The 26,712-nt window shown below is 43.6% G+C and overlaps 1 protein-coding gene and 1 non-coding gene across 4 annotated transcripts in view; both read left to right on the forward strand.

Moving 5' to 3' along the window:
• Positions 1-26,712, forward strand: part of PPP6R1 (protein phosphatase 6 regulatory subunit 1) — a 119,451-nt gene that overhangs the window by 58,220 nt on the left and 34,519 nt on the right. For all 3 annotated transcript variants that reach the window (XM_056543902.1, XM_056543901.1, XM_056543903.1), the window contains exons 6-14: positions 2,486-2,598; positions 5,690-5,803; positions 7,437-7,605; positions 16,158-16,310; positions 16,400-16,534; positions 18,547-18,611; positions 23,814-23,929; positions 24,041-24,126; positions 24,824-24,913. In XM_056543902.1, coding sequence (XP_056399877.1) covers positions 2,486-2,598; positions 5,690-5,803; positions 7,437-7,605; positions 16,158-16,310; positions 16,400-16,534; positions 18,547-18,611; positions 23,814-23,929; positions 24,041-24,126; positions 24,824-24,913 — 1,041 coding nt within the window. The remainder of the gene's footprint in view (positions 1-2,485; positions 2,599-5,689; positions 5,804-7,436; positions 7,606-16,157; positions 16,311-16,399; positions 16,535-18,546; positions 18,612-23,813; positions 23,930-24,040; positions 24,127-24,823; positions 24,914-26,712) is intronic.
• Positions 11,127-11,229, forward strand: LOC130294718 (U6 spliceosomal RNA). Its single transcript, XR_008848593.1, has one exon. It is a non-coding gene; the product is annotated as a U6 spliceosomal RNA (small nuclear RNA).

Consider the following 26,712-nt stretch of genomic DNA (forward strand, 5'->3'; position numbering starts at 1 on the left):
GCCCCCCTCCAGGACTGCCTCTACTCATTCACTTCCCCTGGTGGACGAGGCTTCCGAGCCGGCATCTGACTCAGAGTACCGCTCAGACTCAATTGCAACGGTGAACTCACTGGTGACAGCCATAAGAGACACCCTTCATCTAGAGGACCCAGGATCTTCGGATGTCTATCCAGAAGTATCCTTTCATCGTGCTAAGCCAGCACCTCAAAGGTTCAGCTCTCACGCTGACTTTGACGACATCCTGGAATCTGCATGGAAACATCCAGACAAGAGGTTCCCGGGAATCAAGACAATCCAAGAACGTTATCCATTTGTCAGGGACCTTGTCGCTAAGGTGGTTTCCCCTCCCTCAGCGGATCCACCAACCTATGGTGCTGAGGAAGCTCAAGGCAGAGGACGTTCTCGCCTTTCTGATAGCTCCAGATTGGCCCCGAAGGTCGTGGTACGCCGACGTAGTCAGGCTCCTGGACGGCGCTCCTCTGCGCCTTCCGCTCCGCCCGGTCCTACTCTCTCGGGGTCCTCTTGCCACCCCAATTTACAGTCGCTGCATTGTTGGCATGGCGGTTGAGACCACTGTTTTGAGGGCCTGCGGGTTCTCTTCCCAAGTCATTCACACCATGCTCTGGGCTCATAAGCCCTCCTCCGCACGAATTTACCACTGTACTTGGCGGTTTTTATTTTCGTTGGTGTGAACTTCAAGACTTCTCCCCGGTGACCTTCTCGGTTTCCCGTCTTCTCTCCTTTTTTTGCAGTCGGGGTTGGAACTGGGGTTGTCTCTGTTCCCTTAAGGTCAGGTTTCGGCCCCTGGTTTCTATTCTCATGTCCGGACCTTCATGCAAGGAGTGGCGCACGCTGCTCCTCCTTATCAGTCACCTTCTCCCCCTTGGGACTTGAACTTGGTTCTGAGTGCCCTCCAGGGTGAACCCTTTGAGCCCCTTAAGAGAGGTGTCTCTCCGCCTCCTTTCTTGGAAAGTGGCATTTCTTGTTGCTATCACCTCCATCCACAGGGTGTCTGAACTGGCAGTTCTTTCCTGCCGTTCTCCATTTCTGGTGATCCACCAAGACAGGTCGTTTTCCGGCTAGTTCCTTCCTTTTTGCCTAAGGTGGTCTCGGTCTTTCATCCCAATGAGGACTTTGTCCTCCCGTCTTTTTGTCCGGCTCCTTCCCATCCTAAGGAGCGTTACTACACAAGCTGGTTGTAGTTTTGGGCTGTTCGGTTTTATCTCTCCATCACTACTTCGTTTCGTCAGTGTGATTCCTTTGTCGTCCTTACGGAAGGTCGTCGCTAGGGACAACCTGCTTCCAAGGCCAACATCTCTCTGTGGATTCGGTCCACCTTTGCGGAAGCCTATCGCTGTAAGGGGAAGATTCCTCCTTTTCAGGGTTGTGGCTCATTCCACACGTTCTGTTGGGCTTCCTGGGCTCTCCAGAATAGAGCTTCGGCCTTGCGGTTTTGCAGGGCGGCTACCTGGTCGTCTTTGCACACTCTCTCGAGGTTTTTCAGAGTTCATACTTTCGCATCGGCTGATGCTAGTCTGGGTATTAAGGTGTTGTAGGCGGCGGTAGATCGGCCGTCTGCCTGACTACTTATCTGCCCACCCAAGGGACAGCTTTGGTACGTCCCACGGTCTGTGTCCCCCAATGGAGCCGATTAGAGAAAAGGAGATTTTTTTAACACTTAGCGTAAAATCTCTTTCTCGAAGGATCCATTGGGGGACACAGCTCCTGCCCTCCTGTTTTTTTCCTTTTTGGTTCTTTGTCCGAGGGTGTGTTCAGTTGTGTTATTTCTTCTGGTTCTCGGACAGTCTTGGGTTTTTCTTTGCCCTATTGGTCTCCTCCTATTGCTCTGGAACTTAAACTGTCTAGCTCAGAGCCTGAAGGCGGGTATATCCTGCTGGGAGGAGCCGACTTTTTTTGTTACCATAGTGTCACACCTCCTAGAGACAGCAAGATACACCCACGGACTGTGTCCCCCAATGGATCCTTCGAGAAAGAGATTTTACGGTAAGTGTTAAAAAATCTCCTTATTACTGAAGCGTATGCACTGACTGGCTGTCCTGTACTACTACATGTTTTGTACTAATTCTTAACCTGTGCCACAGTTAGCTGCCCCTTTGGACACCAAGTGGGGGCGACTCCATGTTACTTTTTTAGGACATTGAGTGTACTGTACGGGACCTTAAAGAAGCTCCTATCCTCTACATAGACAGTGATTACAAATCCCAGCAGCTCTTTCTTACTTTTATATGTAAGGACTTGCTTTATCTGTATTAGTTATCTACTTATTTTTCTTTAATGCTCACTTTTCCTATTTTTGGATGACATTTTGGGGCTTCAGAACCAATTACCAGGTTTCCATAGAGTTATGATCTCAACATACAATGTATTCAACATACAAGGGTCGTCCTAAAACCGAATAATATTGTAACTTGAGGGACCACTGTACATTATTTCTTGTTTAATATAATGATTCTTATTGTTTCAGCAACATTCCAATGCTTCACAGTCACTATGTGATATTATTCGACTGAGTCGTGAGCAGATGATCCAGATTCAAGACAGTCCTGAACCTGACCAGTTACTGGCTACTCTGGAAAAGTAAGGCATGCAATACATACAGTCATGGCAGTTACTGTCTTTGGTTTGACAAGTTTTGGGTATACATTCCAGTGGCCGTAGGCATCGTACATATTTGTAAGAGGTGTTAGGCACGGGTACTGTAGAACTGCATACTTGGAGGCCAACATGACATGTTTTAAAAAAGCAAAACTGTACCAAATATAATTGAATTTAGAGCTCTGTAGCTGCATCCATTATAATATCATGAATTCATACATACAGAATTTTGGGTTTACACAGAGTATATATGCAGCGTATTTCCCACTGCACAACAGATTTCGCACAGCTTAAAATACATTGGGAGAGATTTATCAAAACCTGTCCACAGAAAAAGTTGCTGAGTTGCCCATAGCAACCAATCTGATCACTTCTTTCATTTCTCACAGGCTTTTTCAAAAATGAAAGAAGCGAGCTGATTGGTTGCTATGGGCAACTTTCCTCTGGTCAGGTTTTGATCTCCCCCACTTTGTTTACGCTGTGTGTGACTCTAACCTAAAACCAAATTCCATAGTGGAACAATGGGAGTAAAACTTCCACTAGTCCAGAATTTGTTGATGCAGTGTTACTTGACTAGGAATTATGCCTAAATTTAACCCCTTCCCGCAAAATCAGGTACATGTACGTGGTGATTAGGGACGACTGCCTGCAACACCACGTACATGTACCTGATGAGAATAAACTGTCAGCGCCGCCGGGCGCTGTGACAGTTTATTTAGCTCGGCTATCCTGCATAGCCGAGCCTCCCTGAAGCCGGCCAGAAACCAATCACAGCGGTCCCCAGCCGGCAATCGCTGCTATTGGTCCGTCAGTATAGGGATCTGGTGCGGGTCTGCTCCTTCCCCCTCTCCTCCGTCACTTCACTGTGTGAAGCCATCTGTGGTGAGGGGGCCCCATCGGAGGAGGCCACCCACGGGCTGTGCTCCGATCCTGGGTTAACCCTGTATATGCTGCGGTCACGAAGACTGCAGCGTCTATTAGGGCAACAAATGGAGGGATCTCCCTCTGTCACTGATCGGCGCTCTGCTAAGTGAAAGCAGAGCGCTGATGGTTGCCATGGCAACCGAGTACTGACAGTGGCCTAAGGTAGGGACTGATCTATCCTATGCCAGTACTTACAGACAGGCATAATACCACTAGAAGGGCAGCAGTAAATTTGACTAATGGCAGGGGATAGGAGGAGATCGCACCACTGCGACCTCACTCCTATCCCTCAGGATGATCGGGGCTGTCACTGACAGCTCAGATCATCCCTATTTTCCAGGCGATTGGGTCACCAGAGACCCGACCAGACCGCAATAGCAGAAAATCGTATGTTACATAGTTTCATAGTATGAAGCAAAGCACACAGTTCATACATAAAATGTCTGACTTGACATGCGAATTCCTGTGATCGCCAACATGGGGGGGTCTCAGGACCCCCCTCGGCGATGTGCCTGGATGCCTGCTGATTGATTTCAGCAGGCATCCCGGTCCGGTCCCCGACCGGCTAGCGGCGGGGACCGGAATTCCCACGGGCGTATCCATACGCCCTCAGTCCTTAAGGACTTAAAAACGTGGGCGTATGGATACGCCATCCTTAAGAGGTTAAAACATTTTAATAAATGTATGCCATAAATGAACTAATATAAAAAAAAATTAATTTGGTATCGCCGTAATCGTATCAACCTGTAGTGTAACGATAACATGTCATTTATACCGCATGACGAACGACCTAAATAATAATCAATCACAATCGATTTTATTTTTAATTTTTATGTATACCACCTCATAAAAAATTATCAGTGTCACATGTACCCCAGAATGGTACCAATGAAAGCGTCAACTTGTCTCCCAAAAATATTTTTGCACCCCAAGGCCCCTGTAATTTTATATGATGCCAACAAAATATCCTAAACTAAAAGGATGCCCCAGAATCCACACAGCACGCCTTCATGTCTGAGGCTTTGTGAGAGACACGTAGCGCACAAAGGCCACATATGGGATATTTCTAAGTACGTCAGAATTCGGGGCATAAATCTTGAGTTGTATTTCTTTGTTCACACCTCATGTGTTACAGAAAAAAAATGGATTAAAATGAAAAATCTACAAAAAAATAAAAATTTTAAATTCTGCCTCCACTTAGCTTTTATTTCTGTGAAACATCTAAAGGGTTAAAAAAAAATTATGTAATTCTGACTACTTTAAGTGGAGCAGTTTATAAAATCAGGTGCTTTATGGGGGTATCTAACATTCAGGCCCCTCAATTCCACTTCAGAGCTGATCTGTTCCCTGAAAAATCTGATTTTGCAATTTTCTTGAAAATCTGGAAAATTGCTAGTAAACTTATAAACCCTCTAACATTCAACAAAAGTAAAAAAAATATTTTTTTTATCAAATAATGGGAACATAAAGTAGACAAATTAATCATTAATTTGGTGCGGCATGACTATTTATCATAAAAGCAGAAAATATCAAATCTAACCGCTAAATGTATCAATCAAAATTTACCATTAATGTAAAGTACAATATACAATGTACAATATAAGTAGGTGTTCCAAAGTTATTACCAAATGTGTGGACACATGTCATATTTTGAAAATTTGCCTTGGTCATTAAAGGAGAACTCCAGAATAGAAAAATTGCCCCCCATACTGCCGGCAGTAAAAAAAAATAGAGGTACATACCTTCCTTCGCTCCACCGGTGCCTCTGAGAACCCACTCAGTCTCCTCTTCCTGGTTGCCGGTGGTCGGCGAGTCATACTGCACTCAGCCAATCACCAGCCAGAGCGAAGTCCCGACTCGGCCAGCGATAGGCTGAGCGGCAGTGTGACGTTTTTGGCCCCGGCAACCAGGAAGAGGATCATGGCGGAGACCGGAGTGGGTTCTCAGAGGCATCGGGGGAGCGAAGGAAGGTATGTACCTCTTTATTTTTTTTTACTGCCGGCACTATGGAGGACAATTTTTCTATTCTGGAGTTCTCCTTTAAGGTCAAAACAGACTGTTAAGTGAAGGGTTTAATTAAAAGCCTAAGATTCATATTTGACATTTTTTTGTGTTAGATCTTTTTAAGGGTTTTCCTTTCTTTCTCCAGACAGGAGAACATCGAGCAGCTTCTACGTAATATGTTTGAAGGAGAGCATAACGAGTCTGTGATAGTTAATGGTATCCAAGTACTTCTCACTTTATTGGAACCTCGAAGGCCAAGGTAAGCTGTGTAAGCATCTACATGATGTTTATGGTTTTATGTTAGACAATATCTCTAACCTCATGTGTTATAAAAGTGCAGCTTTACAGAGGTTCTCTGACCACTTTATTTTTTTTCAAAACTGTTAGATTAATAAAATTAAAAATGTCATACTTTCACAAGCCTGTGACTGCTTCTGCCAGTAACGGTTAGTAGATGACCATTATGGCCAGTGATTCCTTACAGCAGTTACATATCCATATAGAAAGGGTGACGCTCCGTAGGAGTGGCTTCACTGCTAGTGTACTAGTGTTGTCTTTTGTATTACATGGACAAACATGAAGCCCAATGCAATACTACTACATTTTACCCTGTGTACCAATGTAGGTGAAATTCCTGCCAGGCCACATGATTAAATGGACACTATCATTAAAATTGTTTTTGCTATTGCACTCCCTATGGTAAATAAAAAAATCTTCCTAATGTACTTTGTTTAAAATATTGAAGTTTTCTATGTTTTATTTGTGTTTAAAAAAGCTGCCACTAGGTGTCCCCCTACTTGTCCAGAGCACATTTCCCCACATCTCTTGCACAGACTTTGAACTCCTGCTGTCCTGGCAGATTTCCAAAATCAAGAAATGCAGTCTGGAGAGCTGAGGGGGATGTGTGCAGCCATAACCAATCATAGCTCATTTCACATTGAACTGCTTTGAGCTGTGTGTAGCAGAGTAAGGGAGGAAGTTCTCCCCTGTATGGCTTCAGATGATGTCACACCTGCTGGGGAATGCCCCTTCCCAGTCTGTGAATCTGACTGAGACTGAGCAGAAAATACAGAGCAATATCAAGGTAGAAAAATAAAAAAATAAAAATAAAGGCAGGGGGTGGTTTATCATGATGGGGCAGTGAACTGGGAGGATTATAAAATTTTACAAGATCATGAGGTACTTTTTATAGGGGTACTCTGGCGCAATACATCTTATCCCCTATCAAAAGTATAGGGGATAAGATGTTAGATCGCTGGGATCCTGCCAATGGGGACCCCGGTCATCCGTGCATGGAGCATACTCCGCTCTGTGCTGGATGACTGGCGACTAAAGCTGCCACGCCCCGTCCATTCAGGTCTATTGGAGGAGGCGTGACGGCATAGACATGAATGGAGGGGCCGTGGCGCGACGTCACAAACACGGGAGCTCCTGTGTTCTGGACACCGCTCCTGGCGGCCCGGAGATCACGGGGGTCACCAGCGGCAGCACCCCTGCGATCTAACATCTTATCCCATATCCTTTTTGATAGGGGATAAGATGTTTTGCACCAGAGTACCCCTTTAAGCAAAATCTGCTTTTTGTGCTAGCAGTGTGACTGTCCCAGCAGCAGTTGCCTCTGATAAGAATACTTTTAACAGGCCCAACAGTGTTAATTGAAACCTATTCATTTTAGAATTAAAATTTAACATTCTTTCTGTGCCGATTTCTTGTGGCCATTTCACACTTCATTATGTCCAGACAGTTAGGACAACTGCATTTGTGTCTGTCAAATGACCAGGACAGTTTTCATATAATGAAGGTTCTAGTGAATGACAACTCTTGCTGAAACTTTAATACTACTTTTAAGACTAAAATTGTCCAGTTTTATAAACCTCTTTTTTCTCTTGCAGAGCTGAACTAGGAGGATTGAACGCTTTCTACTGTAATTTAGAGGGGCAGCTGGAGATTAATCCTCCCAGTGGAGATTCTTCTTACAATACCCAAGCCAGCTTAGGCACATTGTTAGCTATCAAGCAGAGTCTAAAAGACTTCCATCAGCTCCTCATCGATCCCCCTAAGGTAAAACTAAGTAGAACTATACTATCTAACTATTGGTTGAAAATAATCATTTAACTCCTGAATAGAGCTGCAACGATTAATCGATAAAATCGATTAAATTCAATAACTTGATTTGTTGTCGACGAATTCCGTTATCAAATAATCGCGTGATTCGTTGTCCGCAGCCAGGAGGCTGCCGCAGTCAGGAGAGTCCCGAAAATTCCGCAGCAGTCTCAGTGACCGTGATTGATATTGTATTGCCCGACGCCCGGGACATGCAGTTCCAGGTGCCGGGCAGGTGAATTCTTCAGGCATTTAGCCCTGCTTTGGGCAAGCAGGGCCAAATGCCTGAGGAATTCACATATAACGGGGCAATCTGTTTTGCCCTGTAACTAATCTCCTCCTATAGGCTGCAGCTATGCGCTGCAGCCTATAGCGAGCCGTGCAGGATGACAGCATCCTGGCGTAGGCACGTGCGATGACGTCACTCATCACGCACACCTCTGTCCGGACCGAGGATGTGGTCCTGTACCAACAATGACCGCCGAGCTCTTGAGCCTGCTGGAGCGCACGTGGGGGCAGAGTACAGGTAGCAGAGGAACAGAGAGGAGGGGAGGTTTGGTAATGTGGTACAATGTGGGGGGAGGGGGTTGGGCTGAAATATCATGACACGGGGCATCAGAGGGGGGGGGGGGATATAATGACACGGGGCATGGGGGGGGAAATATAATGACACAGGGCATCGGTGGGATATATTGTCATGGGGGGCAGCAGAGGGGGTGAATATAATGACACAGGAGTCATTAGAGAGGGAGGGGTATAATGGCACAGGGAGCATCAGAGGGGGGTAATATAATAGCCCTACTTAATAAAGTGTGGGCAGTGCACATTGCTTTACCCATGGGGGTATGTGCAGAGTGCCTGTAATACAAACACAAGGGTGCAATGCTCTGCACATACCCCCACGGGTAAAGCAGTGTGTATGTAGTACATATACACTGCTATACACATGGTAGTATGTGCAGAGCATTGCATTCTAGTGTTTGTAGTACTACAGAGTCTACTACAGTCATGGGTCGGGTGCAATGCTATGCAGTCTGCACATACCCCCATGTGTATAGGAGTGCTATTAAAAAAAAAAAGGGAAAAAAATTAAAGTAAACTGCTCCACCAATAAAGATTAGCTCCCCCTTTTCCTATTGCAATACAAAAAAAAAGTTTAAAATTATTATTTTTTTTTTTCATATCTGATACTGCCGCATGGGTAACTGTCTGAACTATTAAAATTAAATGTTAGTAAATCATTTAACATTTTATTTTAATAGTTCAGATAGTTACCCATGCGGTAATATCAAATTTACGCTGGTTTCAGTACATGTTCATTAATGATGATCCTGTACAGCAACCGGCCGAAACGTAAAATAAGAAAAAACTCCAAAATTGCTGCGGTTTGGTCACATCACATGCTAAAAACTTTTAATATGGCCATTGTACATAATTTTTCTAGTAAAAACACCTTTTTTTTTTCATTTTGACGGTTTTCCGATTAATCAATGAAATATTCGACAACTAATCTATTAAAATAATCGTTAGCTGCAGCCCTAGTCCTGAACATTACAGGGTATCTCTCATTTCACCCAGACAGAAGGATCGAAGTGCAAAATCACATCAGCTCCATTTCTACTGCTAAGGGGAGCAGTATATAGAATTGGCAGAAGTCCCTCAGACTTTCACGGTTTATACACTTGCAAGTCTGTGGGACTTCTGTAAATTCTGTATATTGCTAACATTAGCAGCAGAGAATGGAGTTGATGGGATTTTGAGCTTGGATCTGCTGCCTGGGTGTAATGAGATACCCTTGAACTGGAAGTGCATTGTCTTATTAGTCAAATTATTTTATTATTGCACTGTTGTAATTGGCAGATTACCTGCCCCGGTTTACTGCATTATTTTAATTGTGTCCCTTTGATATATTACATATATTTTAATACAGATTATATATGTATTTTAGATGTGTATCGATGCAAAAGTACACATACTTTTCTAACTCGAGACTATTACAAAACCACTCATTCCTGCTACCCTAGAGGTCAAATTCTTAAGATGTACATTTACCCTTTTAAAATACTATGAATTTAAAGCATTTCAAAAGTTTAGATTGGTTGAGGTCTCTGTGATTAGATCCCCACCAATTTCTACATTTAAGGCGTTACTATAATTAGTAAGAACATTTAAAAAATGCTTAAATCAGTGTAGTAATGTGCCCAAAGACCTGTATGCATAATAATATGCATGTGTTAGTATGTAAAATACCTTTCTCGGTCGCCTCATTGGGGAACACAGAGTATTGGGTATTATGCTGCTGACACTAGGCAAAAAAAGAAGTCTGCTCCTCCCAGCAGGATATACCCCCCCCACAGCCACAGAGCTAATCAGTTTTACCTCAGTGTCAGTAGGAGGCAGACACAGGTCTGGAGTTCTCCAGACCTGACCTGCTTTTTATTTTATATATATTTTTTTTATATTCTTTTCTAGTAAGGGCCTGTATTTAGTTTATTTATTTTTTTTTCCCCCTTTTTCTTGTTTTTAGGTAGGGTGACAGGAGCATGGCGCTACCTGATCGCCCCTAAATGCGACTAAGGGGCATGGTGCATAAGAGTATGGGCTGTCAGCCCCTTCTAGCCAACGGCCAGCACCTGGCGGTAGTAACCTGGGTCCGGGTCCCCCACTTGCCCCTGCCCACCTCGCTATGGCAGCCCCCCCTCTTTTTATTTATTTCTAAAGTTTCTCCCTTATGCTTATCCCAGTGTCTCCCTTCCTTTCTAGGCTCAGCTCCTCAGCTGCCATTACATGTGGCTGTGCAGGGCCGGACTGCATGGCCTCCTGGCTTCTACTATAGGATGCTCCAGCGGTGCCATGCTGCAGGGGACAGTACTGGGTTGCATTCTCCTCTCTAGCTCCGTTCTCCCGTGTGACTGCAGTGGCGGCTCATGGTGGTGAGGAGGGCTTGGTACATACGTCCATGTCCTGTCATGTTGTTTTTATTTTAGGTTTTCTGTGCGCCTGCACCGCAATCCACCCCCACAAGCAATCACGTTTAACCCCTGCGTGCACCGCATGGTGCACATGTTTTGCCGCGTTCTATTCCAGCACCAGCTGGAGACCTTCTTCTGATTGCCCGGGTGTCATTTTGGGGCTGCAGGTCCCTGGTACCAAGTGGCCGGATGATTTCTCATTAGAGCCAGAACTGGCTGTGCCATGAGGCCAGTCCCTGGCCTGATCTCTCCCTGGCCTCAGTCTGGCCTCAGTCAGTGCAGCCGGCAAGCCATGTTTTTAACCCTTATGCAGGCTGTTTTACGGCTGCTGCCGCGTCTGTACAGCTCAGTTTGATACTGGGCCCCCCTCTAGTGGCCAAAAGTAGTTATTTCTGCTGCATAGTTTATTTATTTATTTTTTATTGGAATATTCCCCTTCATGTCAATTTAATTGCTCAGGTGTTTGCTTCGGCAGCACATATACTAAAATAATGAAATAACTAAATAACATACTATTATGTTTAAATGAATATTGGAGCGATACAGAGAATATTAGCATGGTGCCTGAGCGAGGATAACACGCAAAATTTTTGATGTGTTTCATATGACTGTCCCCTCTCTGACCGTATATTAAATGGATTTTTTAGTTTGGGGTAAATTTTAGAAGCTTTCTTTCATTGCCCTATGCTTTGCCCCATATAGCAATATCTTCAGGTACAGTGCTCCCATTTGTCTCTACTCTCAGCCTTCAGAATGAGTGTCTTGCTGTAGGGGGTTGTATTGTACAGATGTGTGATTGCCTCTGTCTGTTCCCTTCTAATTTTTGAAATGTTTGGCCTTTGGTCCGGGTGTTTGTGACACATACCCTTCCGTACTGTACCAATTTGCAGTCATAACCATGGACCTGGAGTTTGCACTAGATGCTTCTAGCCCCTGTTCCTGAGCACCTACTTGGGCTTTGGTCAGTTTCTCCATAGCAACTTGTTAGTCGACTTCACAGGGGTATGGGGTTTTTACAGTGGTACAGACTTGGGGGTACTCATCAACCGTGGCTCACCACACTGCCCTTCCAGTCCCTTGGGGAATACCCGGTAACCTGGCGGCAACCTGCCCGTTTCCTTTTACATCGGTCACCCATACAAAGTTTGCTGCGTTGCGGCACTACCTGTGCGAGGTGATTGCCAGGGGTGCCCCGGCATGTGCAACGGATTCATGGCAGGTTCCATGGGAGTAACGTAAGATGGACCCTCTGTAACGCCCATCGGCCGCATCTGCATTTCCGGTACTCCACTGCGAGTGGAAGTTGACCGATGTGCAGTGGACCCTCTACGACTCCTGCGGGGAGTGCTATGCCTGCCTCATCAGTCGCTGAAGTTCCTGTACCCTGCTAGACGTGTGGGCAGACCAATATAGCATAGACCCTCTACTGCGCCCATGGAGAGCGTGATGTCTTCCACAGCTGTATTCCAGTACTCCACTGCGAGTGGAAGTTGACCGATGTGCAATGGACCCTCTACGACTCCTGCAGGGAGCGTGATGCCTGCCACATCTACGGCTGCAGTTCCGGTACCCCACTATATGTGTGGGCAGACCGATGTAGCAGGACCCTCTACTATGCCTATGGAGAGCATGATGTCTCCCTCATCCACAGCTGCAGTTGCCGAAGGGGTGACCCTGCGTGTTCAACGGGGTCTCTACACCATCCAGGGGAGCGTACTGTCGGTTTCCAGTCCCCCAGCTACCAGTGGGAGTTGTCCACTGACTGTGTCCCAGCAATTTCGATGTACCTTCTACAGCGGCAGCGCCCACTGCACCACTTTCATGGGTGGTGTAACCTTGGTTTACAATAGTATCTGCTATTGTTCTGCTTGGGGGGCCCATGCCATATTTGCCCCTTCCGCGGTGGTGGTTATGGTGTTATATTGCTAAGTGTGGGGGGGGGGGGGGGGGGGGGGGGTCCAGTGGAGTGATCCTGTGTATGAAATGGACGCTTGTCAGTGATGGCATCTGTTTTTCCCCCCTCTCCATATGTGGAGTATGTTGGCTTTCCAATGGCAGTAATTTGCAGGTTGCCTGCTGTAGCCCTCACAGCCAGCGCACTCCCACCCTTTTTTTTTTGGGGGGGGGGGGGGGGGGGCAGGTTTGCAGAGTAACTGCACTGACCTACAGACATTTCATTCTATCCTTCCACTGGGGTAGTTGTTTGTAGGGTGTTGCGGTGTAGGTGTCTTTTTCTCCCATCCATGCAGGGATTATTTGTGGTCTTGCTACCTGCTACTGTACCTACTGTAAGTTACCACTGATTCTCATTTGGTCATTGCATTTCTCCTCGCTAGGCATGTGTTAGAACAGCCTTATGTGACCACTTCTATGGCAGGTCCAGCTATCTCCTGTTGTCGAATAGTTTGTTGCTTTTGGTTCCTATTCTTCCAATTCCTGCCACCATACCCCACCTTAGGCGGTGTACTGCAGGTTTTGGCATAGGTACAGCTGTTGCTGTCCTAGCCTTCTTTTTGCCTATTCCCAAGCCTTCTCACTGCCTTTTGTTAGGGGCTTGTTGGCATAGTCACAGCTGTTGCTGTCCTTGCTTTCTCGTTGGCCTTCTTTAGGGGCTTGTTGGCGCTGCTGGGGTGGTTGCTTCCTTGCCTTGGGTTGCACTATCTCTCGGGGTAGCGCTTGCATAGGAGTTGTCCTGACAGTCCTCTTGCTGTTTCTTTCTTGGCTTCTATCGGTCTCCTCTCTTCCTTTCCATTTGCAGGGTGCTCTCTGTTTTACCTCTGCTCTTCTCTCCAGCAGGCTCTCTGCTTGGTTGTCTCCAGGGCTTCCTCCTTTGCCTCTTTTGTTTCAAGTTGCCTTTGGCTTCCAGAGGTTCCGCGACAGTTCTGGTTGCAGCGTATCAATCCTGCTTCTTAGTGACTGTCGGGTGTTGCGTGCTTGGATGATGGTCTTGCCCTGCACGTGCCTTCTGTTCCTGCACCTTTTTGCTTTGGCTAGACTAACACATCAGCTGGGTCTCCTTTGTCTCCCTCTCGATTACTTGTTTTCTCTGGGATGTTCCCTCCCAGAGTCATCCGGTCAGTTATGACCATTGGGATCCAGTTCCTATTCGGCCTTGTCTGTCCTCTCGTCTATTGAGTCGGTTAGTGCTGGGTGGTGCGGTATTCCAGTGGTGGCACGGCTGGTTACTCTGCCCGCTGTTCTCCCCTAGGGTATATGACCCTTCCCTTGTGGTGCCAGTCTCGTTCGGGACCCTCTCACTCTTGATTGTACCTTTTCAGGAAAAATCTGCTGGTGTGCCTTCTTACTTGGGCTACCTTCCGGGTGCCTGTTCCAGGTCTCGTTCTTTCACAAATGGTTTTCCTGCTACTTCACCTTGGCAAGGGTTGTTGCCTCTGGCCTTGGCGGCGTTCTTGTCCCTATTCTCTCCACTTTTTCAATGGGGGGGGGGGGGGTGACTTCTCCACCTCCGGTCTCGGCTGTGGGAGCGTGTCACCTGAGGGGTTTTGCTCCGCTTGGGTTGCTGACATCTGATTTTTTTTTTTCCCTCTTCCTTTTTCTGGCGGATGTTTTTTCCCACCCCAGGGACTGCTTTGGGACATTTTTTTTGTACTCGTCGTAAAATCTCTTTCTCGTAGCCTTCGTTGGCTAACACAACACCCACCCATTTACGGTTCCTGGTCAGGTTGTTTGTTACCAGTTACTTTCTGGTGTCCTTTGGACATGTCTCTTTGTTGTTTGGCTTCTCCTACTGCTTTGTGACACAACTGATTAGCTCTGTGCCTGTGGGCGGGTATATCCTGCTGGGATGCGCCTAGTGTCAGCCTCCTAGTGGACAGCAGCATAATACCCATGGTCTCTGTGTTCCCCAATGAAGCCTATGTGAAAGAGATTTTATGGGGTCTGCACAAACCTTTTTACACTTGGACAGCTTCTTGTCTAAATGCATGCTCTATATAACTCTAATGCAGCCAAATGGTGCCAGGACAGAAGAAAAACCTGCATTTTGTGCCAAAATAATAAAGATTTTTACATTTTCGCAGCTTTGTGACCAAAGTGCATGCTTTTTATAACCCTAAAGGAGCCATGTGAACCTATGTGGTGGAAATAAACAAGAAATATGTTAATAAAATGACCAAAGAGAAATCATTTTGCATATAAATAATAGTTTAGCACCTTTTATTGCTTGTCACTGTGCATGGGAGTGCCCCTCATCTGAAGAGGCTGCAAGCTGTCTGCATCTTGTCTGGATCTCACAGGTGTTCTCTTCACACATTTGAAAGCTGGATTATACACTGTACTGAGTGGGCAGAGGAGAGAGCATATCACACCCCCACTCCCCCTCCCCCTCCCTTCAGGACCAAAGAGCCCTAGATACCAGGGTTCGTTTTCAAAATTAAAGATACAAAGATAACTAGTGGTCACATCTTTTAGCAATACATTTTTTTTTATGAAGTATATTTGGAAAATGCTTAGTTTTTAAGGAAGTATTAAAGAAGTAGTCTTATGCACGACTTGCTGGGGGTCCGAGCACTGTGGCCCCCCCCCCCACTATCGTCTCTACGGAGGCCTGGCTCTCCCACAGAGTGGCCACACCCCCTCCATATATCTCTATGGGAGAGCCGTTCGGCAATCTTTGGCTCTCCCATAAAGATATATGGAGGGGACGTGGTGGCCGGGGTCCTGATACACTGCTCTGTGGGAGAGCTGGAGCTCCGTACAGACGATTGAGGGAGCCACAGCGCTCGGAGTGATCTAAAACTTGTCCCCTTTCCTTGGGATAGGGGATACGTTTTTCTGTACTGTTGGGCATGGGACTTGTCCTTTTTTAAATGGAAAAATGTTGTTTCTTATGACAGTAATGCTCTAACCATGAGAAGCATGCAGCTGTGAGCTTCACTCCCTGACTTGTGGCCTAATCCTGATGAGATACTGACTAATCTAAACTTTTTAACATGTCAAGTTTTTTTTTTTTTGTTTCCTTCTAATTTTTTTCTTATGGCAGTAAAGCTTTAGATCTTAAAAACAAACAAAAAAAAATCCTTTTCCTTCTGTCCCTATATCTATACAGTTAAATAGAAAAGTCTAAGGATGACAATTTACATTTGAGAAATGATAGATATGTATCAACAAGTTTTCCTCAGCAATATTGTTTTTTTTTTGTTTTTGTTTTTTTTAGCCATGGGAGATTCACTGTAGCTACTTTAAAACATTTAAAATCGAAAATTTTTTACAATGAGACAGCACCTTAAAAAGATACAGATAAGGATACATTAGTGCTCTTCAGCATTGATACCTTGATACTACCAAACACACAAGCGCATACAGAAGGGGGCTTTAGCATCCATCTGTTAGACCAGTGGACTCCAGCTGTTGGATAACAATTAATCCCAGCTTCATGTCTAGCAACAGCTGGAGAGCTGAAGGTTGGGGACCAGAATGTGCAACTTTCTGCAAGGTTTTTCTTTTAATGCAGAAAATCATGTCTTACCTTGCTCCACTTTTATATTTTTTTTATTCTTTTTAATTTTCTTTCTTTAGAAGGAAAGCTTGCAGACAACTTGGGGTGTTCTTGATCCACCATTAGGGAATACACGACTCCATGTGGTGAAATTGCTTACTAGCATAGTTAATGCAAACAACATGGCTTTAAACCAAGAACTGATTGAGCTAGATTCAGTCAACACCATGCTGGTAAGATGCTCTTTATTGTAACATATAAGGAAATCGGCCTTTGTCTTTTCACCTTGTTAATTTTTTTTTCTTTTTTCCTTTAAATAAAGAATTTGTACTTCAAGTACATGTACAACAATTTCTTACACTCTCAAGTTGAGGCTTGTGTCACCACAATTCTGAACTCTACTTCAATCGAAGATGCCAATGAGAGCAACGCGCAAGAGAACTTGCTTGTCAAATATGTAAGAATGTTAAACATTTTGACTTTGAAGTGGATTTTTAAACATGGCGATATTTATCTTATGAAAAGTAATTATAACAAAATGGACTTTCTTTCACTCTGGTTCCAGTTTCCAAGGTGTGCTGTACAGTACAGGTCCCCAAATGGGTTGTCCCATGGCTCATTTTACTACTAAGTCTCCCAAACTTGTGAAAGTACATATAAATTGTGCACAGTCTTCCCCAACTCCTGCATCACTCCCTCTATAATCTCCTTCCCTTGGCCAAAGTATAGTATGTACAAAGTAGTATACATACTATACATGGCGGCTTGCTAAGGCATTGCTGGGCAGATGTTCATGGACCATAATGTACAAAACAGCAGAGCAGTGTTTCCCAACCAGGGTGCTTCCAGCTGTTGCAAAACTACAACTCCCAGCATGCCCGGACAGCCAAAGGCTGAGGGTACCCTGGTTGGCAATCAATGCAGCAGAGGATAAAGCCTCAGCTAGTCAAGGCTCTTTTGCATTTAAATGTGCCTCTCCAAGTGTGATTGACAGGCAAAAGAGGTTTATATGTAAAATTCAGGTTGAATGCAGAAGCCTCTTTGCTGGTCAATCACATTTGAAGAATTGTGATTACAGGCAAAGCACCATGACTAGTTGTGGTCTTATCCCTGCGCAGATGCTTACTTGAACCTAACTAAAGTTCAACACACAGGAGCATAAAACAAAATTACTCAGTTCTCCTGTGAATGGTTGGAGCAGTGTGGCTCTTTTAATTATGGCAGAACTCTGTTAAAGGGGTTATCCAGAAAAAAACTTATATATATATGTATATATGTATGTATATGTGTATATATATATATATATATATGTATATATATGTATATATATATATATATATGTATATATATGTATGTATATATATCTATATCTATATCTCAACTGGCTCCAGAAAGTTAAACAGATTTGTAAATTACTTCTATTAAAAAATCGTAATCCTTTCAGTACATATGAGCTGCTGAAGTTGAGTTGTTGTTTTCTGTCTAAGTGCTCTCTGACACATGTCTCGGGAACTTTCCAGAGTACAAGCAAATCCCCATAGCAAACCTCTTCTACTCTAATTTTTTTTTCCTGGAATAACCCTTTAACCCTACATATAAGTTGCCAAGATGTTTTCTGCTGTGTAGCTATGTAGTGAGGTTGCCCTTTGAAGACTTCTTACTCTGCTCACTCTGCATGCATTCTAGTAATAGTGAGCGTTTGCTGCTTCCTCTTGCATTTGAGCAAGAAAGTAGGGAAAATTGCAAGATTTCCAATAATAACTCTTTAAATTCTGATGTATTGTTGCACTTTCAGCTTTGGTCAATGGTCAAAATCAGAGCTATCTCCAATTCATTTAAATGCCCAGATGCCACTGCTAGTGACTGCTGCAGCATCTAGGTGGTTTAAAACGACCTGCTGGTCACAACCACAGAAGCATTTTTTAGGCTCCTGTGGTTGCCATAGTAGGAGTCCCAATACCCTATGGCAGACTATAATAGGTATGCAGCAGTTTGGCACAAAAACTGTTTTGCTGAGAGCTTCATATTAGAACCTTGAGTTGGAATTGGGATTCTGCGGGACCCAATCCAATATATGCATGCGGGAATGAGGCTGCTGCGAGTGGGCAGTCAGGCACTATGCCTGCGAGTCCTGCAAATCCCACACAGCCCTACACCGCCACAGGCCGTATAATCGAAGTCCCTCCAAATACCTGCATGTCCTGGTAAAAAAAAAAAAAAAAAAAAAAAAAAAAATATATATATATATATATATATATATATATATATATTTATAATATATTATGATCTACACTGTATATAAAGTTTTTGCAAATGACTGGTACACTTTAAAATAAGGTCTGGCGACAAGTGTGAAGTAGGGGTAATCAGCCCCGCCTGATGTTGTACATTGAATGTAAGGTGTACATATTTATTGTTAGTACATCCTTAGATATTTAAGTAATTTTTACTTATGTCTGTCAATATTAGCTTCTACAGACGTGCCAGCTTGTGCAGAGGATACTTTCAGCATGGGAGGATAATGAGAAAGAACAGTAAGTGTTTATACTACACAAGACCTAGATCAGCTATTTGTTTACATGGTTAAAATGTTTCTTAAAGGGGTACTCCGCCACTAGACATCTTATTCCCTATCCAAAGGATAGGGGATAAGATGTCAGATCGCTGGGGACCCCCCGGGATCTCGGCTGCGGCACCCTGATGTCATCACTGCACTGAGCAATCTCTCTAAATGACGGGCGATACCAGGGCTGGAGCATCGTGACGTCATGGCTCCGCATCCGTGTGACATCACGGCCTGTCCCCTTAATGCAAGTATATGGGAGGGTGCATGATGGCCACCACGCCCCCTCCCATAGACTTGCATTGAGGGGGTGGGGTGTGATGGCACACGGGGGCAGATTTGTGACGTCTTGATACTACGGCCCCGTGGTCGTCACACTGCACACTCGCAGCCTCCAGTGCTGAGGAGAGCTCGCAAACGTGGGTGCTGAATGACAGATTGCGGTGTTCCCCATGGCGGAACCCCCGCCATCAGACATCTTATCCCCTATCCTTTGTATAGAGGATAAGATGTATTAGGGCCGGAGTTATCCTTTAAAGCTGTAGGTGTCAGTATGAATGGTCACTGACAAGATATTAAAGTGTGTTCAACTTTTCCCATCTTGTGACAGACTTTCTAATAATGACTTGATCTTCCATCATTCCACTTACTGACATCAATCTCTTATTATATTTTACTTGGCTGGTCATTAGTAGAGATGAGCGAACTTACAGTAAATTTGATTCGTCACGAACTTCTCGGCTCAGCAGTTGATGACTTTATTCTGCATAAACTAATTCAGCTTTCAGGTGCTCCGGTGGGCTGGAAAAGGTGGATACAGTCCTAGGAAAGAGTCTCCTAGGACTGTATCCACCTTTTCCAGCCCACGGGAGCACCTGAAAGCTGAACTAATTTATGCAGGATAAGTCATCAACTGCCGAGCCGAGAAGTTCGTGACGAATCGAATTTACTGTAAGTTCGCTCATTGCCACTATGTAATATCTTTTGTGTGGAGTCCTTTTTTCATTTTTGCACTTTCGTTTTTTCCTCCTCACCTTCTAATAATCATTATTTTCCACCTACATACCTATATAAGGGCTTGTTTTTTGCACCACCAATTGTACTTTATAATTACATCAATCATTTCACCACAAAATCTATGGCAAAAACAAAAAAAATTATTTGTTGGGCAAAATAAAAAATATATATTTTTTTAAATGTTGTAACATTTGTGGACTTCCGATTCTACCCAGTGCACTTTTTGGTAAAAATTACACTTTATCTTTATTCTTACGATTAAAATTATACCAAACTTTTAAATAGGTTTTATTTTATTTTACTACTACTACTATAGCATGTTTAAAAATGTTCTCTTCTGGCCCCTTTTCCTTTTTTTTTTTCAGTATACAGGGCTATGTCAGGGCTATTTTTTTTTTGTGCCATGGTCTGTAGTTTTTATTGGTACCATTCTTGTTCTGATGGGACTTTTTGATCTTTTTATATATTTTTTTTATTTTTTTTGTAGGCTATGCAAAGTGACCAAAAATACGCAATTCTGGATTCTAGTATTTTTTTTTCATGCATACGCCATTGACCGTGTGGTTTAATAAACATTATATTTTTATAGTTTGGACATTTACGCACACGGCGATAGCACATATGTTTGTTTTTATTAACTTTTTTTAATGGGAAAAGGGGGGTGATTCAAACTTTTATTAGGGAAGGCGTTAAATCGCACTTTAACTTTTTTTTTCTACTTTTTATTTTTTCTACACTTTTTCAGTCTCCATAGGGGACTATTATATGCAATCATAAGATTGCATACACAGTTCAATACTATGCCATAGCATAACATTGATCAGTGTTATCGGTGCGATCGTGGCGTCTAAAATGACAAATTCCATTCCGGCAGGTCAGCGGAGCTGATCGGAATCATCAGGGGAAAATCGCGATGTCCCGATCAGCTGTGAGGATGGCGGAACGGCCCTTACCTACCTCTTCGCCGTCCGATTGGTCTTCTGCTGCTCCAGGAAGTTTTAGCAGGCTGGAGTAGCAGAAGACCGATTGGACAGTGAGGAGGCAGGTAAGGGCCGTCCCTTCAGCTGATAGGGACATCGCGATTTCCCCGCAATGATAACCATCAGCTCCGATGACCTGCCCGAAAGGATATTAAGTGAGCTCTGCTTCTGAGCTCGCTTCATAGACCTGCCGTGCCGTGTATATATACAGCACAGGTCGTTAAGGGGTAATATCTTTAAGATTTGACTAATAATGATGGGCTGGAATAAACTCTGTGTAACATTCATCTAATAGGTCATGTGGGCAGATTATGGACAACATATTTTAAAATCAGAAGAAAATTTTCAGTTTTCATTTTCTGATCGGATGTATGCATGAGTTACTGGTATGCATCACTTATGGGCCCATTAAGTATAGGGCAAACGTATTATGAAATGTCGGTGCTTCTTAACAATTGCATGCAGCAGACATCATGTATATCTTAGTGCTTCTCCATCACCTCAATAGAACTGCATCTTGTGAGTACACCATTCCTTCTATAATGCCTTTTTGAATGCCATTCAGAGAGTACGATTGTGCCCACTTACATTTTTCCTTGCCGGAACATGTTCTTTGAAAATAATATATGTAGTATTCTTATACATGCAAATATAAATTATTTACATCTGTTCAGTGTTTAGAGCTTTTTACGTACAGTAATCCCTCAACTTACAATGGCCTCAACATAAAATAGTTTCAACATACAGTGGTCTTTTCCGGACCACTGTAACTTGAAACCAGACTCAACACACAATACTATGGACAGTCCAGATCTGCGAAAGAACTGACCAATCAGAATGGGCATTTCACTGGTAAAACACCTGTATTTCTGAAGTACAGGAAGGTATTACATTCTCTATACTACCTGTGCCACAGTTAGCTGCTCCTTTGGACATCAAGTGGGGGCGGTTCCATTTTACTTTTTTAGGACATGGTGTGTACTGTACAGGACCCTGAAGAAGCTCCTGTCCTCTACATAGACAGTGATTACAGCTCCCAGCAGATCTTTCTTACTTTTATATGTAAGGACTTGCTTTATTTATATTAGTTATCTACTTATTTTTTGTTTAATCCTCACTTTTTCCTATTTTTGGATGACCTTTTGGGGCTTCAGAACCAATTACCAGGTTTCCATAGAGTTATGGTTTCAACATACAATGGTCGTCCTAGAACAGATTAACCTCTTCAGGACACAGGGCGTATGGATGCGCCCTGCATTCAGAGTCCTTAAGGATCAAGGGCGTATCCATACGCCCGTGGGAAATCCGGTCCCCACCGCTAGCCGGTTGGGGACCGGAGCCGGATGCCTGCTGAATCATTCAGTCCTGAGAACCCCCCCCCCCCCCCCATGTCGGCGATCGGAGAAAATCGCATGTCAATTCAGACATGCGATTTTCTCCAATTCCGGGCTGAATGGGTCTCTGGTGACCCGATCACCCGGAAAATAGGGCTGATCGGAGCTGTCAGCAACAGCCCCGATCAGCCTAAAGGATAGGAGTGAGGTCGCAAAGCTGTGATCTCCTCCTATCCCCTGCCATTACTCAGAACGGAGTTCTGACCAATGGCAGCGCAGGACAGGGGGTTGCCATGGCAACCACCCGTTCTGCCCGCCCCTGGATGTCGAGGGGCTCTGGGAAGAAGATGGCGGCAGTACCTGCAGGAGAAGATGCCTGGGGACCTGGGATCTTTGCTGGAGCCTGCTGGATCTTTGCTCAGGTAGGGAATCGACAGTGGGGGGGGAATTGAAAGTGAAAGTAAATCTATCTTTACTGTGGCAACCACTAGGGGGGGGCAAACTGCAACTCCCAGCATGGCTGTCTGGGCATGCTGGGAGTTGTAGTTTTGCAACATCTGGAGGGTCACAGTTTGGAGGCCACTGTTACAGTGGTGCCCAAACAGTAGCCCTCCAGATGTTGCCAAACTACAACTCTCAGCATGCCTTGACTGCCCAGGCATGCTGGGAGTTGTAGTTCTGTAACATCTGTCCCTTCAGATTTAGCAATTTTCATGACATTTTTGAAAAATGCTGCTCTACTTTGAAGCCCTCTATTTTTTTCAAAAAGCAAAAGTATGTCCATTTTATGATGCCAACATAAAGTGGACATATTGTATTTGTGAAGAAAAATAAAATTTATTTGGAATATCCATTTTCCTTACAATTAGAGAGCTTCAAAGTTAGAAAAATGCTAAATTTTCAAAATTTTCATGAAATTTGGGGATTTTTCACCAAAAAAGGATGCAATTAACGCCGAAAATTTACCACCAAAATAAAGTAGAATATGTCACGAAAAAAACAATCTCAGAATCAGAATATTCGGTAAAAGCGTTTTCGCCTTATTAATTCGTTAAGTGACGGTGGTCAGAATTGCGAAAAAGGGTTGCGTCCTTAAGGGGTTAATATTGTAACTTGAGGGACCACTGTATTTGAATGGTAGCTATGACTTTTGAAAACTTCTGGCACATAATAGTGGCATCTGAAGTTCTAACTGCTGAGACCCCCACTGATCATTGAAACAGGCAAAAAAAAAACTCAGCTGAGCACTTTGCCTATTGGTTTCCTCTTGGCACCACTCTCACATGTTAAATGTTTTTGTTTTAAGGGATAGTTAACTCTTAAAACGTAAAAACATGCATGGTTGTCTTATGGCATGCCATATTGCTCATATTGGTGGCAGCCTTGAGCCCAATACCTTGCAGTTCACAAACTGTAGGGGCACTGACTTCTGTAAACCAAACCGGTCACTTAGTAGTCCTGCTAAACATTAAAGATGATGTCCAGTGCTAAGAAATTTAGAAATCCTGTGGATAGGGGATAAATTTATGATTGCATACTGCTGGGAACCCTGTGATCTCCCTTACAGGGCCCCGGCTCTGCGCTGCTAGATTGCGTTTCATACCCAGCATGCCAGCTGGTTTAAACACGCCACCTCTTCATCTCTATGGGAGAGATGACGGCACACGAATGGTGTCTCCGCCTCTTCCATAGAGATGAATAAAGGGGCCAGTTTGGACCTGCTGGCGAAACGTCACACACAGCATCTTCCTTATCTCAGCCTATATACCATGCTGGTTATAAATTAGATTTAGAGCCGATTGACTAACTGCTAAAATGTCCTTATGTCTGTTAATATTTCAGGTCAGAAGGTGGACGGAGGAAAGGATTTATGGGTCATCTCACCAAAACAGCAAATGCACTGGTACAAAGTTCAGAGAAAGGTTCCAACACCACTCTTATTAGCCAGCTTATTAAAGGTGGCTGCAAGTTTTTTTCTTGAATTTCAATGGTTGAAAATTATTGGAATAGTTTAACAATAAATATTCCCCAACAATTGAGTCTAATGATGGCCTTGGGTATATTCACAGAACTTCCAGATGAGCAACAAGAGCGGTGGGAAAGCTTCATCTCAGGATCTCTTACAGATACCAACAAGAAGAACACTGTGGACCTTGTAAGGATTGTAATGTACTTTTTATGTTGTTCTTTAAGGAACTGCTTATTCCCTAGAACTACCAATTGGGACATAGGGGTCATATTGGTGAACATGAAGGGTACCCACAGATATTGTTACTGCACAGCGCCCTAAATGGATAGCACCCGCACTGACAGTGAGGGGTGTAAGCTGTAATAGTTTGACACCTACAGAATTGGCCATTATTGGAGCTAACTCTGATCCTGGCTGTATGACCCCATAAATGACTAATTTTGAAAGCCCATCAGTACCCACACAACAAATTCATTGGGGATGGATTGCTATAGCAACAGGGGCTTAGTATAGGCCCCGTGGTCTGCAATTTACGTGAGCCTATTAGGTATTATCTTGCCTAAGGCCTAATATAGTGTCAAAATGCCATTTATACCTCACAGTAAATGGCAGAGAGGGAAAAATATAATGTGCTTTAAACAAATATAATAAAGTGGATTACATTGTTTTGTTTGTTAATTATGGGTGAAATATTATAAAATGTGTTACAGAAGATTTCACACTCATCATTGGTTTACTGTTTAAGATTGCATTATATTAAAGTATTATAATAGTTGTTGTAAAATATATATATATATATATATATATATATATAATATATAATATATAATATATAATATATATATATATATATATTTTATTTTTTACATTTTTTTTTTTTCAGGTCAACACAAGAAATATGCACTCTTCCAGTGATGATGAAGACAGCGACCTAAAGGAATTTAATTTTCCCCAAGAGGCAGTACTTCAGCAGGTGACAACAATTTTCCTCATATACAAGGCAAACAGAAATTTAATGAAAAACTCAATAACTTCCTGGTCACTTGGGGGAGCTTTTCTCAGGAAAACAGGTAGAACAGACTTTATCTTCAGACTTCAGAGTAGACTTCATCTTTGCTGTTCTTAAACCCCTTAGCACATCATGACTTACTGTTGAGTTGTGGTAATGTTAAGGATGTATGGAGAGGGCTCAGAAACCAAGCCCTATCCATACTCCGTAGTAAGCAGCTGCCACAATGCCAGTCTTTTAACCTTGTAAATGCAGCTGTCAGTGGTGACTACAACATATGAGTTAAGATGTCACTTATTTAGTTTAATCCATGTACTGACTGCCTACATGCTACCTTTTGAAGGTCTCTATGGCTACCGTGTTAGAAGTCCTATTTTAGCCTCCCTATAGCAGGCCTTTATAGGACATCAGTAGTTTAACAGTTTACTGCAACACGTATGTATTGCATAAGCTATACAAGTGTTCGCATAGTAAAGTCCCCTACTGGGGTAAAAAAATAAATAAATAAAATAAATAAATATAAACTAAATTTCCCTCTAACTAAAAATCACAATCACTCCCTCTTTCCCAATTTTTATGGCAAATCTGTATGTATCAACGAGAAAAAACAAGAATATATAGCCTCGCCAAAGAGAAAGATGCGCAGGTCCAGAAGTAAGAAATGGCACGGAAAATTAATGTCTAGAGTGGTCGAAAAAAGACACATCTACAGGCTCGTGGCAAAAAAATTAAGTTTTAAATCTTTGCATAAAAAAACCTTAAAGGGTAGCTCCCACCATCACTTTCTTTCTGTCCCTGCCTATTACCCATCTATCCCTAACCCCCTCCCTGCCTTTAATTTTTTTTTTTTACATATTAAAAATGCCTTTTTGTCTGCCTGGTAGTGTGCTCACTACCAGGCAGACTGCCCCAGCAGGCACCACGTCACTGATGCCTGCTGGGGCCGACACTTCCGCCCGTAGTGCACCTATACAGGGCTCCTCCAGCTGTTTCCCTACTGCAACTCCCAGCTTGTCCTGATATCTATTGGCTGTCAGGGCATGCTGGGAGTTGTAGTGGGGAAACAACTGGAGGCATACTGTATAGGTGAACACAAGGTAAGAATTTGGTAGGAAAGGGAGGTGGAAAAGAAAGATTTAAGCAACCCAGGGGGGGGGGTGGAGGGATACCAAACCCTAGTAAGGCTAGGTCTCCACACTTTATTTTATTTTTTTTAGAAAATTGACATTGCAGTATTTGAGCCAAAATCAGAAGTAGATCTAGCAAGAAGGAAAGGTCACTGATATTTCCCATTCCTTTTGAATACACTTCTGGCCTTGGCTCAATAGCTGCAGTGGCAGTTAAAAAAATAAATAAATAAATAAATAAAAATCTGTGCTGAAACCTAGCCTGAACGTATCTGAACTACCCCCATCATTCCACACCAACTCCTCCATTCTTCAAATGCAATTTAGAGTTTCCACAACTCCTCCCTCACTGTGGATTTCCAGTGCCTCAGAATAGCAGTTCTGGCAGCGCTTAGGTCTCAATCCCTCTCCCAACGGTGAACATATGCGGTCTCCAACTCCAATCATAGCACCCCATAGACCAGAGAAACAGTATGATATGGGAAGAAGAGAGGACACACTCCTGTCCAAAGGGAGTAGCTGTCTATGAAGGTGGGAACAAAGGGGTAAGAAAATAGATTTGACTGAGTCTTCAATGAAGAAACCATAATCCTGGCATTGAGGGCGACAGAGCAGTGTCTGGCCACCGGGAGACCA

This window comes from Hyla sarda, chromosome 10 (assembly GCF_029499605.1).
Source record: "Hyla sarda isolate aHylSar1 chromosome 10, aHylSar1.hap1, whole genome shotgun sequence".
NCBI lineage: Eukaryota > Metazoa > Chordata > Amphibia > Anura > Hylidae > Hyla > Hyla sarda.